Source organism: Manis javanica, chromosome 4 (assembly GCF_040802235.1).
Source record: "Manis javanica isolate MJ-LG chromosome 4, MJ_LKY, whole genome shotgun sequence".
Classification (NCBI taxonomy): Eukaryota; Metazoa; Chordata; class Mammalia; order Pholidota; family Manidae; genus Manis; species Manis javanica.
In genome coordinates this window covers 144,137,586-144,151,166 of record NC_133159.1, presented here as the reverse complement: position 1 = coordinate 144,151,166, position 13,581 = coordinate 144,137,586, and the positions used below count along the sequence as shown (strand labels likewise).

The 13,581-nt window shown below is 39.9% G+C and overlaps 1 protein-coding gene and 1 long non-coding RNA gene across 19 annotated transcripts in view; one reads left to right on the top strand and one right to left on the bottom strand.

The window, feature by feature from the left end:
• Positions 1-1,073: 1,073 nt before the first annotated feature.
• Positions 1,074-13,581, bottom strand: part of SYNRG (synergin gamma) — a 107,539-nt gene continuing 95,031 nt past the window's right edge. For 11 of the 18 annotated variants that reach the window (XM_037027030.2, XM_073235264.1, XM_037027025.2 and 8 more), the window contains 3 exons: positions 5,892-6,002; positions 5,506-5,541; positions 1,074-4,514 (listed from right to left, as the gene is read on the bottom strand). In XM_037027030.2, the coding sequence (XP_036882925.1) occupies positions 4,383-4,514; positions 5,506-5,541; positions 5,892-6,002 (279 nt within the window). In that variant the 3' untranslated portion in view covers positions 1,074-4,382. The remainder of the gene's footprint in view (positions 4,515-5,505; positions 5,542-5,891; positions 6,003-13,581) is intronic. The other 7 variants (XM_073235266.1, XM_073235267.1, XM_037027026.2 and 4 more) reach the window with 2 other exon arrangements.
• On the top strand, positions 5,894-10,123 carry LOC140849085 (uncharacterized). The gene is made up of 2 exons (XR_012130626.1): positions 5,894-6,023; positions 9,324-10,123. It is a non-coding gene; the product is annotated as an uncharacterized lncRNA (long non-coding RNA).

Here is a 13,581-nt window from a genome sequence, read left to right as displayed (position 1 = left end):
AGCAGTTCAAGAAACAAAAGGTGTGTCTCTGCTTGGCTGTTACCACACACACACACGCACGCACGCCACACACACACACGCACGCCACACACACACACACACACACACACACACACACCCTTTGTTGAAACTTGGAAATATCACCCAGCTCACTGTGCTACACACACACACACACACACACACCCTTTGTTGAAACTTGGAAATATCACCCAGCTCACTGTGCCACACACACACACACACACGCACGCACGCACACACACACACGCACACACACACACACACACACACACACACACCCTTTGTTGAAACTTGGAAATATCACACACCCTTTGTTGAAACTTGGAAATATCACCCAGCTCACTGTGCCACACACACACACACACACACACACACACACACACACACACACACCCTTTGTTGAAACTTGGAAATATCACCCAGCTCACTGTGCCACACACACACACACACACACACACACACACACACACACACACACACCCTTTGTTGAAACTTGGAAATATCACCCAGCTCACTGTGCCACACACACACACACACACACACACACACACACACCCTTACCCTTTGTTGAAACTTGGAAATATCACGCAGCTCACTGTGCCACACACACACACACACACACACACACACACACACACCCTTTGTTGAAACTTGGAAATATCACCCAGCTCACTGTGCCACACACACACACACACACACACACACACACACACACACACCCTTTGTTGAAACTTGGAAATATCACCCAGCTCACTGTGCCACACACACACACACACACACACACACACACACACACACACACACACACCCTTTGTTGAAACTTGGAAATATCACCCAGCTCACTGTGCCACACACACACACACACACACACACACACACACACACACACACACACACACCCTTTGTTGAAACTTGGAAATATCACCCAGCTCACTGTGCCACACACACACACACACACACACACACACACACACACACACACACACACACCCTTTGTTGAAACTTGGAAATATCACCCAGCTCACTGTGCCTAATAAACTTGACAACACAATTGATCAGGGGCTTGGTAGAAGTTTAATTACCTCTTCTCTATTCCACACTCCTAGGCAACCACTGGGAGGTACCAAGTTGTCCCTTAACCTTAGATCAGGGAGCCACTTGTCACAGCCTTGCTTTACTTGACTTCATTTACTAGATAGGCATGGAATAATTTTGTAGATTTTTGGTATATTTTGGCAAGAAGCCATAAATATATTGCCAGTGGCTATATATATATGAATGACATCTTACAGATTTTACCTGGTCTGTGGCAATGGTTTCCATCTAAATTCTACCTTTTCCTGTTTCCTACTATTTGCCCACTTTTATAAACATGCACATGATAGTCTAAACAGGAAAATTAAATGAAGCTAATTTCTATGGGTAATCAGAGGAACCCATAATGCTGCTTTAGTATGAAGGCAAACTGTAAGTCTGTCAGTCTCTGGATAAGAGTCCCCAAATAATCGCTTTACTATAGTAAGAAAACAGCTAGAGACAGATGTGCATGGTAATTGAAAATTTCCTGCAGAAATCCCTGAAAACTCCACTACTGGGATGTAAGTAAGAGCATTCTTAGCAGTTGGGAAGCCTAACACCTTTCTAATCTAAACATCAGAGTTTATTAGCTGGTCACAAAGGAAGGTATGTGACCTAAAAGGTGTTAGGGGAAATTTTGTAGTTGATTCCCAGTGCAGAGCAAACTTCTGTAACATAAAGGCTCCAAAATCTTTTCAAAATTTAAGCACACACTAGCCTAGTCATACAAAAGGCAAGTAGAAGACATCTTTAAACAAAAAATACATATATGCACACAAAATATTCAACTAATTTAAAATACACCACCTATATAGAATTCTAATTAGTAGCTCCAGGAAAAGTGAAGCATGGATAACATGATAGACCCTCTGCCTCTTCTACCTCAAGCATGGCCAGACAAAAACTGAACTATGCACTAGGCCATAAAAATTTAAAGGCAAACTACAATACCAAAAAAAGAAAAGTGCTTCTTAATTGCCACTCAGGCAGCAGGGTGAAGCTGCTTGCACAATACGGAGTATGGAAATAAGTAACCTTGGTTACTGTTTCCAAGGACACTGGACTCTTGGCTAACAAAAGCTGAGATGAAGCTGAAAGCAATGTTGAGTCATTTAATAAATGTGCATAACTAACAAAAATCAATGTAATGGAATTGTACACTCCCCAAATCTTTGGTGGTATCTAATTAAATGTTCTCACCATTAAGGAGATGATAAAAGTAGTGAGTGCTTTTGATAGCAAAGGCTTTTGGTTGACTCACATCTGCTGTATTTTACTATTGTACCAACCATGGAATGAGTAAATCTACCATACTTGGTGAGGTCAGCAGTAATTATACTTAGGGATTTTACCTGAGGATTATATCTAGGAATGGAAACCAATCTAATTAGCAGGTGAGCACACTTCCAAAAATGTCATTGATACAGGCCATTGTGACAAGCTAATAGTCCATGTGGCATTTTTAAAAAAATAAGAGGTCTCAGTAATGTAAATTCTGTCAATTTGGGAGGCATTCTTCTCACAAGGTAGATGCTGTTACCATCTATTATGGAATTACAAGACCAATTAGAAGTGCTTGAATTCTGGTGCCATGCTGAAGCTCTAGGAGCTGCTCATGTGGAGCACAGAGGCCTCAAAAACCTGCTAGAAACTGGCCCACTTGTGCTCCCAACACTGCAGGAGCCCTGTGGATGACAGAGGCTCTGAATGTAACAATTCAGAGACAGCTATTTCAGTCATTAGTAGCTAGAGGTAGTATAATCTGGAACAAATGAGAAAAACAGATCTATCTCATCCACACATCTCTGTGCATTCTGGTACACAGCGAGGTAAAGAAGAAGCCTCATCAATGGCTACTTAATGAAAACGTCCTATACCTTCCTTGGAGAAGATGGAGGTAAAAGGTATAAAATGGAACAAAACAATTCCCCTCAAGCTTTGTCCTGAGAAGGGAAAATAATCATGTACAGCAATTACACAGACAAAAACACCCTTTTCATTTTATAAATAAAAACTGTCTAGATCAGCAAGCCTAAGTCATACAAAGTGAAACATAAAAGATGTTTCTACAAAGCACATAATTAACACTTAAGAGAAATGTGCATCTCGCATCGGCATGTTCTTCCCAGGAGCATCACAGTCGGCGATCACTTGGTTTCTTTTTCTGATTTTATGCATTCAGTTTAGTGACAAAGAAAACTCCCTACATCGGACATCATGAGGCTTTCCCTTCTAAAATTCAATGTTTTTAAAACATTTTCTTCTACTGAACAGAAAGATAAACACCTTTCTGTTCACCTTAGTAGGTCAGAACTCCACCTCACCAAGTTGATTTTCAGGTCTCTCACATGGATACTGCAAAGTCAGGCAGTATTGGTCCTTAATGCAGTCATTCTGGAATTTGGACAGAGGCCACTGCAGAGAGATTTTATTCAGTTGCCTTTCCAAATCTTGTCTGAAAGAAATACCACAGTCCTAGACTGTGTTTGAGATAAAACAAGGTCTTTAGTGAAGACTTCTAAGGGGAAGGACATCCTGATACACAAGGATTTGCGCCTTTGTCAAAATGGACATTTTCCATGGCAAATGCCCAGGCATGTTTGGAGAAAAAGTCTTCTTGAAAGTTGATAGTTTTAGAAAAGGAGTAGGGAATTGGTTCAGTTGCAACAGCAAAGTTGGGGAAATCTGCCCTCACCTACCTGCCATTGTCCAGTGGAGACGAGCAGAATTTTTTCTATAAAAAGAATATAAGTTTATCACAATTTCCCCTTTTTATTCATTTCACATATTAAGCTAAATGTAGATGATAACTGCATTCTACTTCACAGGACAATAAGTGTTCTAGATAGAAATAAGCACTGGCTCAAAACAGTCTTGCCAATTCTAGTTCTACAACAGTATTTTTCTTCAAATGGCAATTCTTCACAGTTTCAATACTGCAGCAGCAAATTATTCCTTAGATAAAATTGTGGCCCATATTTTAAAACATCTTGACAGAACTAGAGATAACAAACTTATCTCCAGTTTGGGTTGGTCATGCAGTTTAGTTAGGTCAATTTGACCTCAAATTCCAAAGACTGACAGTGGGAACTAGGGGACAAAGGTCATCTGTAAGAATGACTGGGAACTCCTGCAGCTTTCCCCGCCCACCACCACCTTTCCGAGAGTTCCTCATAGAGATTTACCGAGGTGAACGTTGCACTTGCATTCTATTTATTGGTCCCTGTCACTCCACGGTGTGTGACAGAAAAAAAACAAATCCAGTTGGTACTTCATAGAGGATCTTTTCAGAGCAAATCAGGCAGGATAAGGCCAGGAGGTTTTGGTTCAACACAGTTGATCCAGAAGTTGGCACAGCTGGCGTGATACTGGTGTCCTCCATATGACAGCTTGAAACTGTCTGTTTCAGAGTTGAATGCCTGCCAGAAATAAACAGATGTGTGGGGCAAGTCAGGCGTCTTCTGCACCTAAGAGAGCTGATCAGTAACCAGCACACACACCTCTCCAGGTCACAGAGGCCAAACTGGCACACAGAGAAGCTGATCAGGTGGCTATAGGAATTCAAGTGAGTAAGTTTTTCACTGCTAATTAAAGGTATAAAAAAACCTTTATCATTAAATTTCAGCAAAAGAAGGCCAAATCTTTCCTAGGAAGGGCAGACAGAGGCTATGGGAGGCTGGAGGAGGGGAGTGGAGGGGAACTAAAGTAGCCAAGGGCTGTCAATAATTTTCGACTGGCATTGTGCTGAAGGAAGCCCTTTCCCTAAGGCTGGCATTTGCCTGTAACATGTAACTCTTAAATTTCTGTGGCTGACTGTAGTCTTATTATGAAAGAAAACAAGATTAAAAACTCTCAGTGTCTAATGCTATTGGAGTTGATAACTGATTTGACATAATTTAAAGTCCAAGTAGATATTAAGGTTTGTAAGAAATAAAAATATTAAACACATAAGAATTACATCCAGATGAATAACACTTGTAGGTAAGTTACAGTCAGCCAGTCCTACCCTCTACCACTTCCTGGGGTGTTCTCTAAGCACTGTGGGTAAGCAAAACAAAACTCCAAAACACAAGCAATTTGTTTTTGTCTGATAACGGCCAAATCCTAAAGCTCTGTGATCTCATTCTGTGTGTCACTGCAACTTCCAGTCTTCCAGAAGTTGCTCATTCTGTTACCCTGTTCATCACAGAGAAAGATAACCCCAGCACCAGAAGCCAATTACGAGATACAAGCATGCAAACAAGACAGAAGAGGACCCACACAGACACGTTAGGTCATTAAATCAAACATGGGAACAAAGATGACTCAGTAAGGATTCATGATAGGAACAAGGCAGTGGGATCATCCGATTTGCCTTCCACACTCAAAATTAAGATGGAGATGCTAAGATAATGTGTGACTGGTTCATACTTTTTTAGGATGTTCTTCTTCAGGCTTCTCTTCTTTCTGCAATAATGTTGAAACCATAAGGTCAACAAAATTCCCAGAACAGGGCCTCTTGCCGCCAAACAAATCCTTATAGGCTTAACCTTTCCTCTACCACCCTGCTGTGCACAGGGCGCTGCAGGCACAACTCAGCACACTTCTTAGAAAGGTAAGCACTGCATCCATTACTTCCATAGCTCCCCACCTGCCCTTTTTACAGAATGTATCTGCTTCTGTGGTCAGATTTCAGGGCTTTCTAACTCCCCGCCTCTGGTCACAGGCCTTGCAGTGAAGTGGGCTAGACTGGATATCCACCCAGGCCATGTCAGGGAAGCGCTCTGCCATCTGCAAGGGGAAGGCATGTGACTCACCCGGCTCCTGGAGTCCACATTTAAAAGGCACACTCCACAAGCAAGTTCCTGAGCATTTTTAATCCCAGGCCGTAGCATACAAGAGGAAAAATCCAGCGAATTTTCATCAGGCTGTGAGGACAAGACAAATGGGTAAGAACCCAGCAACGTCAAATGCTGCTGCTGTCTCCCACTGACCACTCATCCCCAACAGCTCCAGCATCATATTAAATAAACTCCCTAATACCACCAATATAACTATTCAAGTCCCCAAATATATACTGAGTACCTGCAGTGTTTTAGGTGCTGGGTTGCTAGCATGAGCAAAAAACATCCCCTGTTCTCTGACAGTGGGGGCCAGGAGGCCACATTAGGGTAAGTACTGAGGCCCAGGCACCAACCCAAGGGGAAAAGAGGTTGATGGCAGAGAATGCTCCCTACAACATAGAAACATCTTGGCTGAGTCTCTTGATGTGTATATGCTCAGTGAAGATGATGGTTAGGATGAGGTAGGGGAGGGAAAGGTATTTATTTTATGGAGAACAAGCAGCGCAGGCCTCTAAGCCAAAGGCTGGGACTCTAGCAGGTGGGAGCACATTTAGGAAAGGAGTTGAGGAGATGACGCTGGAGCATGAAGGCCTTGAAAGGAATTTAAGGGGGTGAGGCTTTATCCTGGGAAGTCATTTAAGTGTTCTAACTGGATGACAGGAGTAGTCTGTACTGTGGATAGATCCCTCTGGCACAGTGAAAGGCAGTGAATTGGAGATGACAATCCTCCAGGTGTGGGCCTCAGTTTCAAGGCTACTGTAGCAATCCAGGAGACACATACTGAAGGCCAGAACTAAGGTATCAACAGTGGGCAACGGAGACAAAGGGCCACCAGAAAGAGTTGTTTAAGGCTTAACAGACAGGCCTGGGTTAGATGTGGGCACAGAGGAGGGACTTGGGCAACAAATGATTCACCCTGGTAACTAAGGCATGTGAAAGAACAAAGTTCGGGGATGGAGCTTGGGGAGAAGACTGCAGTTTGGTACAAACTAAGTTGGAGCTGCTTGTGGGACACCAAGTCCTGATGTTATATAAGCAGGCAGATGGAAATACAGGTCTTGTACTCAAGAAAAAGAGATCTGGAAGTTATCAGCTAGAGATAGTAAATAACAGTAGCAAAAGCCAAGCCCTTACTATGCTAAGCACCAAGCCAAGGCTTTTACATACATTATGTACTTCATTCCTTACAATAAATTTAATGAAACATGGAGAGTGTAGCCCAATGCTTAAAAGGGCAAATCCCAACTTTGGAAAGTTGTTAATTTCTTTAAAGTTAAAATACAGTTGACCCTTGAACAACATGGGTTTGAACTGCACAGGTCCACTTATATGTGGATTTTTTTCAGTAAGTATATTGGGAAAAATTTTGGAGGTTTGTAACAATTTGAAAAAAAAATACAGATGAACTACATAGCCCAGAAATATCAAAAAAACTGAGAAAAAGGCATTTAATGAATGCATAAAATATATGTAGATACTAGTCTATTTTATCATTTGCCACCATAAAATATATACAAATCTATTAAAAAATTTAAATTTACCACAACTTACACAGACACACATTGTATATGGTACCATCGTATTTACATTCAAAAAAAGTGTAAACATTAAGTCATAGTTTTAAATCACAATTCCATTAAGTTAACTAAAGTATGTACTGTACTACTGTAATGGTTTCTTAGCCCTGTTGTGCTATTGCGATGAGCTCATGTCACAACTATCTGCTTAAAATATCATGTGATGCTAATCATCACCTCATGAGCAGTTCATCTCTCCAATAAATTGTGTACGTGTCTAGTAAAAAGTGATCTCTCGCAGTTGTCACATATTTTTCATCACATTTAGTGCAACACCATAAACCTTGAGTAAAAACCATGGGATCTATATAAAGTGCCACTAGTGATTCTGAAAGTGCTCCCAAGAAGCATAGAGAAGTCATGACACCACAAGAAAAAGTAGGATTGCTTGCTATGTACTCCAGATTGAGGTCTGTAGCTGTGGTTGCCCATTTCAGGATAGACGAATCCAGTAGAAGGACCATTGTAAAAAAAGGAAATTTGTGAAGTCATCGCTACAGTTACAGCAGCAGGTGCAAAAACCTTGCATTTTTTGAAAAATACCTCTTTATCTTGTGTTGAAAATGCAGCTTTAATGTAGGTGTAGGACTGCTATAAGAAAGGTATACTAATAGACCCTAATATATGATTCAAGAAAAAGTGAAGTCATTAAATGCAACGTAAAGCAAAAGGAAGGTGAAGGATCTAAAGTGGGAGAATTTAATACCAGCAAAGGATGGTTTGATAATTTTAGAAAAAATTTTGGCTTAAACAATGTCAAGACAACAGGAGAAACAGCTTCTGCTGACCAAAAGGCAGCAAACAAGTTCCCAGATGCCATTAAAGAAATCCCTGAGGAGAAATGATGTCTCCTTGAATAGGTGTTACAGACGAAAGTGCCCTCTTGCAGAAAAAAAGTCACAAAGGACATTTATTAGAAAAGAAGAAAAGTGAGCACCAGGCTTAAAGGCAGGAAGGAAAGGCTAACTCCACTGTGAGCAAATGCAGTCAAGCTTATGATCAGGACCACCCCTACATATATAGCTGCTGACCCCTGAGGCTGAAGGGAAAAGATAAACACCAGCTGCCAGTCTTTTAGTTGTGCAAGAAGGCATGGACAATGAGAACCCTTTTCCTGGACTGGTTCCATCAATACTTTGCCCCGACATCAGGAAGAACCTTGTCAGTAAGAACTGCTTTTAAAGTTCTTCTGATAGTGGGCAACGTCCCTATCGATCCAGAACCCTATGAGTTCAAGACCTAAGGTGTCAAAGTGGTCTCCTTGGCCCTGAGCACAGTGTCTCTGATTCAGCCTTTAGATCAGGGAGTGATGAGGACCCTGAAGGCTAATTACACATGGTACTCTATGGGCAGGATTGTCAAAGCTATGGAAAAGAACCCTAATAGAGAAAATATCATGAAAATCTGGAAGGATTACACCATTGAAGATGCCAACGTTGTTACAGAAAAAGCCATGAAACCCATCAAGCCTGAAACAATAAATTCCTGTTGGAGAAAACTATCCAGATGTTATGCATAAGTTGAGGGGATTTATGACAGAACCAGTCAAGAAAATCATGAAAGACATTGTGGATATGACAAAAAAAGAGGGGGCAGATAAAGGGTTTCGAGTTACGGGTCTTTAACAAATTAAAGAGCTAACAGAAGCACAGCAGAGGACTTAAGAGGATGGTCTGATGGAAACGAGTGCCTCCGGACCAGCACCAGGTGACCAGGAGGAGGACACAGAAGCAGCAGCGCTCAAACACAGCCTGACAGACAATCTGACAATCTGACAGAAGGGTTTCAATCACTCAAGTCAATTATTTTTTACTTCTTTTATGACCAGGACTCTTCTATGACACAGGCACTGAAACTAAAGCAAACGGTGGAAGAAGGATTGGTGCTGTTTAGAAACATTCTTAGAGACATGAAGAAGCAAAAAGTCAGACAGAAATCATGATGTGTTTCTGTAAAGCTACACCAAGCGAGCCCGCCTCCCCTCCGGCCTCCCCCATCCCTTCGGCCTCTGCCAGCCCCGAGACAGCAAGCTCTCCTCTTTCTTCTCCTCCTCTTCAGCCTACTCAGTGTAGAAGACTTTTTGATGATCCACTTCCACTTAATGAATAGTAAAATAAATCACCCTGTCATACAGTTAATAACCTTATCTGTTGTGTATTTGTGTGTGTGTGAAAAAACTGTAGGGGAAGAGCTGTCCGAGATGTTTTGTGTCATTACGATTGTCACCTAAGTATTCATTGCAAAGAACATCATGTGCTTGGTTGGGAGTGGATAGCCTGCCTTTATGTGAGCATAAGCTGAGTGATAGTTAATATAAAATTAATAATACATTAGTTTTCTCACTGTTTTATAACTTCTTTCAAAGAATTTCATTACTGTACAGTATGCCTAATAATTGGAGAAACTGCGTATCAACCTATCAATACAGATAAGTGGTTTCTTAAAATATCTAACAATGCTTCTAATACTGTGTTATGAATATGACTATGATACTGTATGCCATACAAATTTTATAATGATTCATTCATTTGTGTATAGACCAGGTGACCCTAAAACAATCATACTGCTGTTTCTTTGTTATCAATGCATGAATCATATACCTGTAAATAAACGTGAATGTCGTTTTTACATTATCTTTCCATATTTGATGTCTGGTGTACTATGTATAACATCTACCATGTTTTTTTATCATATAAGACACTATTGATATAATTGCTGACAGAATTCATCTTATAAATGGACAATGTAAACTTATGGTATCAATAGATACAGTATATTATTGTAAATGTATTTTCTCTTCCTTATGATTTTCTTAACATTTTCTTTTCTCTAGTTTATTGTAAGAATATAGTATGTAATACATATACAAAATATGTATTAATTCACTTCTCGGTAAAGCTTCTGGTCAACAAGCTATTAATAGTTAACTTTTTGGGGAGTCAAAAGTTTTATGGAGATTTCTAGCTGCACAGGAGGTCAGTGCCCCTAATCCTTGCATTATTCAAGGATCAACTGTATACATCTATTATATAAACTTGCATTCAACTCCTAGGTATTTATCAGTAAGAAATGAAAACATGTTAACAAAAGTCTTATACAAAAAATATTCATAGTAGCTCTATTCATATTAACCCAAACTGGAAATAGCATGTGTCTATAAACTAGAAAATGGATGTTAAAAGCTATGGTATATTAATAAAATCAAATATTAGTTATCAATAAAAGGGATCAAACTGATATAACACAGATGAATTTTGAAAACATGCTAAAAGAAGCCAGACACAAGAACACATATATACTACATAATTTCATTTATATAAAGTTCTAGAACAAGCAACTCTATGGTGATAGAAATCTATGCAAAACAGGTCAGTGGACTTTTTGTAATCAGATCAGGGGACTGACCATGAAGGGAACAGGTGAACCTTCAGGGGGTGATGAAATACCCTCTATATTAGTGGGGTGTAGGCTACATGGCTGTGCACATTTGTCAAATCTGATCCAACTATACATTTAAGATCTGTGTATTTCATTGTATGTAAGTTAGTCCTCAATTAAGAAAACCACTTGAATAACAAACAGAAAAACCCAAAGCAAAAAAAAAAAAAAAAAGACTCAGAAGACTTGGACTCTTAATGTGAAGAAGTTTTAGATATACCTAAACCAATTTATTTTGCTTATATATGTCCTAGAGGAGAATTTCTCAAACTCTCTGTCCTCATGGATACTGAGATGACCCAGGGATGATGGTAAATTCCTGCCAAAATGACAGCTACATTTTCTATAGGTATTTTAGGTTGAATTTCTTTAGTTATTTTAGGTTGAGGAGTTTACTACACTGTTTTGTATTTGCAAACTGTATTATTCTTTCCAAGAAAAAAAAGAAAGGCTTTTTCCTAAAAAAATATGTAGATTATATATGACATTTCCCCATCCCTCTCTAATCTGAAAGAACAAACCACGTGCTGGCTCCACAAACCTTTCTTAAACTAACCTGAACCAAATCCATTCAGATCACACCTGAGGAGGGACAGACAGTTCTCTAAGAAGAAAAGGGAAGGTGAATGTTTCAACTGTGCACATGAGGACTCTGGCGGACTCCATGGCCTTAAGCCAAGCCAGAGGATCACTGTTCTTTTTTTCCTTTTTTACTGCAATCATGGCCACTTTGGTCAAACCTAGAAGCAGGAGGTACCATCATTTGTTTGCTGCCCAGTTCTGTCATTTGTAAATGGTAACAATTTCATTTGTCTTACCTACCTTCCTCAGTTGGTGTTAGAACCCTCATAGATACATAAAAAGGTGCTCTGGAAAGGATAAACTACTCTAAACGATTATTACAATTATTCACTTTGACAAATAAAATATAAAAAGCTTTTTGAAGAGGTTAAAACATGGTAGCACTTCTATAATCTACATTATAGATATTTATCATGTTCCTGAATGAGGACTGTTTGAGAAATCATTAGAATCTGGGAAAACTCTGAATCCTGAAATGAATTAAGGCATAAAGAAAGCAAAGGCACAAAGAGAGCAAATGAAAAGGTCATATTGTAACCTCCCATGAAAATCATAGGCTCTGCATAAAGTACCCTGTGGCCAAATTAATCTTTCAAATGATAAAACTAACCTTTATAGATACACATCTATAAGAAGGGGATAGCTATGTACATAGTAACAGTGTGACAGCAATCAATGGCTGTAATTCTGTAAGAAGATGTGCTTTTTCTACAGGCCACCTTAGGTTGAACATAACCTATTTTAATTGGCAAGTATTCCATAGATTTAGTAACGTTTTTTTTTAAGTAGTTATAAATTACCTGTATATGTTGACAAGTCCTAGAGTCAGATTAGGATATGTAACCCTTTAGCCAGCAATGAACTGCTAAAATGGTGTTGAAGAAAATCATCAAGGAAGAATAGTTTGGTAGTAATTAGCTTTCTTCATAAATATCCTCATTTTAAGTCCTGGGACAAATGGAAGGATGGGTCTTATTCCCTTAAATTAGGCATGGCTGTGTAACTTGCCATGGTCAATCAGTGTGAGTATAAGTCACATGTGTCACTCCTGGAAAGAGGGCTGTAAAATCAACATGCTATTCATCATGCTCCCTTGACTTTCCCATGGTGACCAACTATGTTCCACGTGGTAGAGGCTCTGTAAACCGAGTTCCCTTAGTGAGAAGGACATGGCACAGAAACCTCTCCAACTGGAGACAGACATGTAGCAGGAACAAGAAATCAAGCTTTGTTATTTTACACTGCTAAGATGAGAAGAGAAGGGTTGCTGTTACCACAGCATAACCTGGCCTAATTTGACCGATGTCAGAGCGATACACACACAGGTTCCACAAGCAATTCTGGACTTTTGGTACAATGTCATTCTTGAGTACAATGTTTTGTGTAATTTTTCCTATTGCTGCTATAACAAATTAGGACAGATATCATTGCTTAATTTAAGACAACATAAATTTATCCTCTTATAGCTCTGGAGGTCAGAATTCTAGAATGGGTTGGCAATGCCATATTCCTTCTGGAAATTTTAGGAGAGAACCTATTTCTTTGCCTTTTCTAGGTTCTAAAGACTGCCTGCACATTCCTTTGATCATGGTCCCGCCTTCCACCTGAAGGCCAACAATGCAGTATCTGCCAGTCTCCCTCTGCTTTGACTGTTGCCTCGCTTTTTCTCACTCATTCTCCTGCCTTCCTCTCATGAGGATCCTTGTGGTGACGTTGGGCCCACACGGATAACCCAGGATAAGTTCCCCATCTAAAGACCCTTAACTTAATCATGCCTGTGAAGTCCCTTTTACAATATAAAGTAGCAAATTCACAGGTCCCAGGGATTAGGACCTGGACATCTTTGGGGACCATTACTCTGTTAACCATATCCACCTTCTGCCAATTGAGGACAGCTATACACAGACATGCTGAAGAGTCTGTGTCTAAAACACTGTGTAGAATGCCAAGATGACAAAAATGCCATCATTAAAAAAAAATAAACTGCTCTCCTGATAGGCCACAGCATAGGAAATAGGTGTTCTGAAATTCACTGCTTATTTGATGTCAAAAAGAAGTACAAAAGG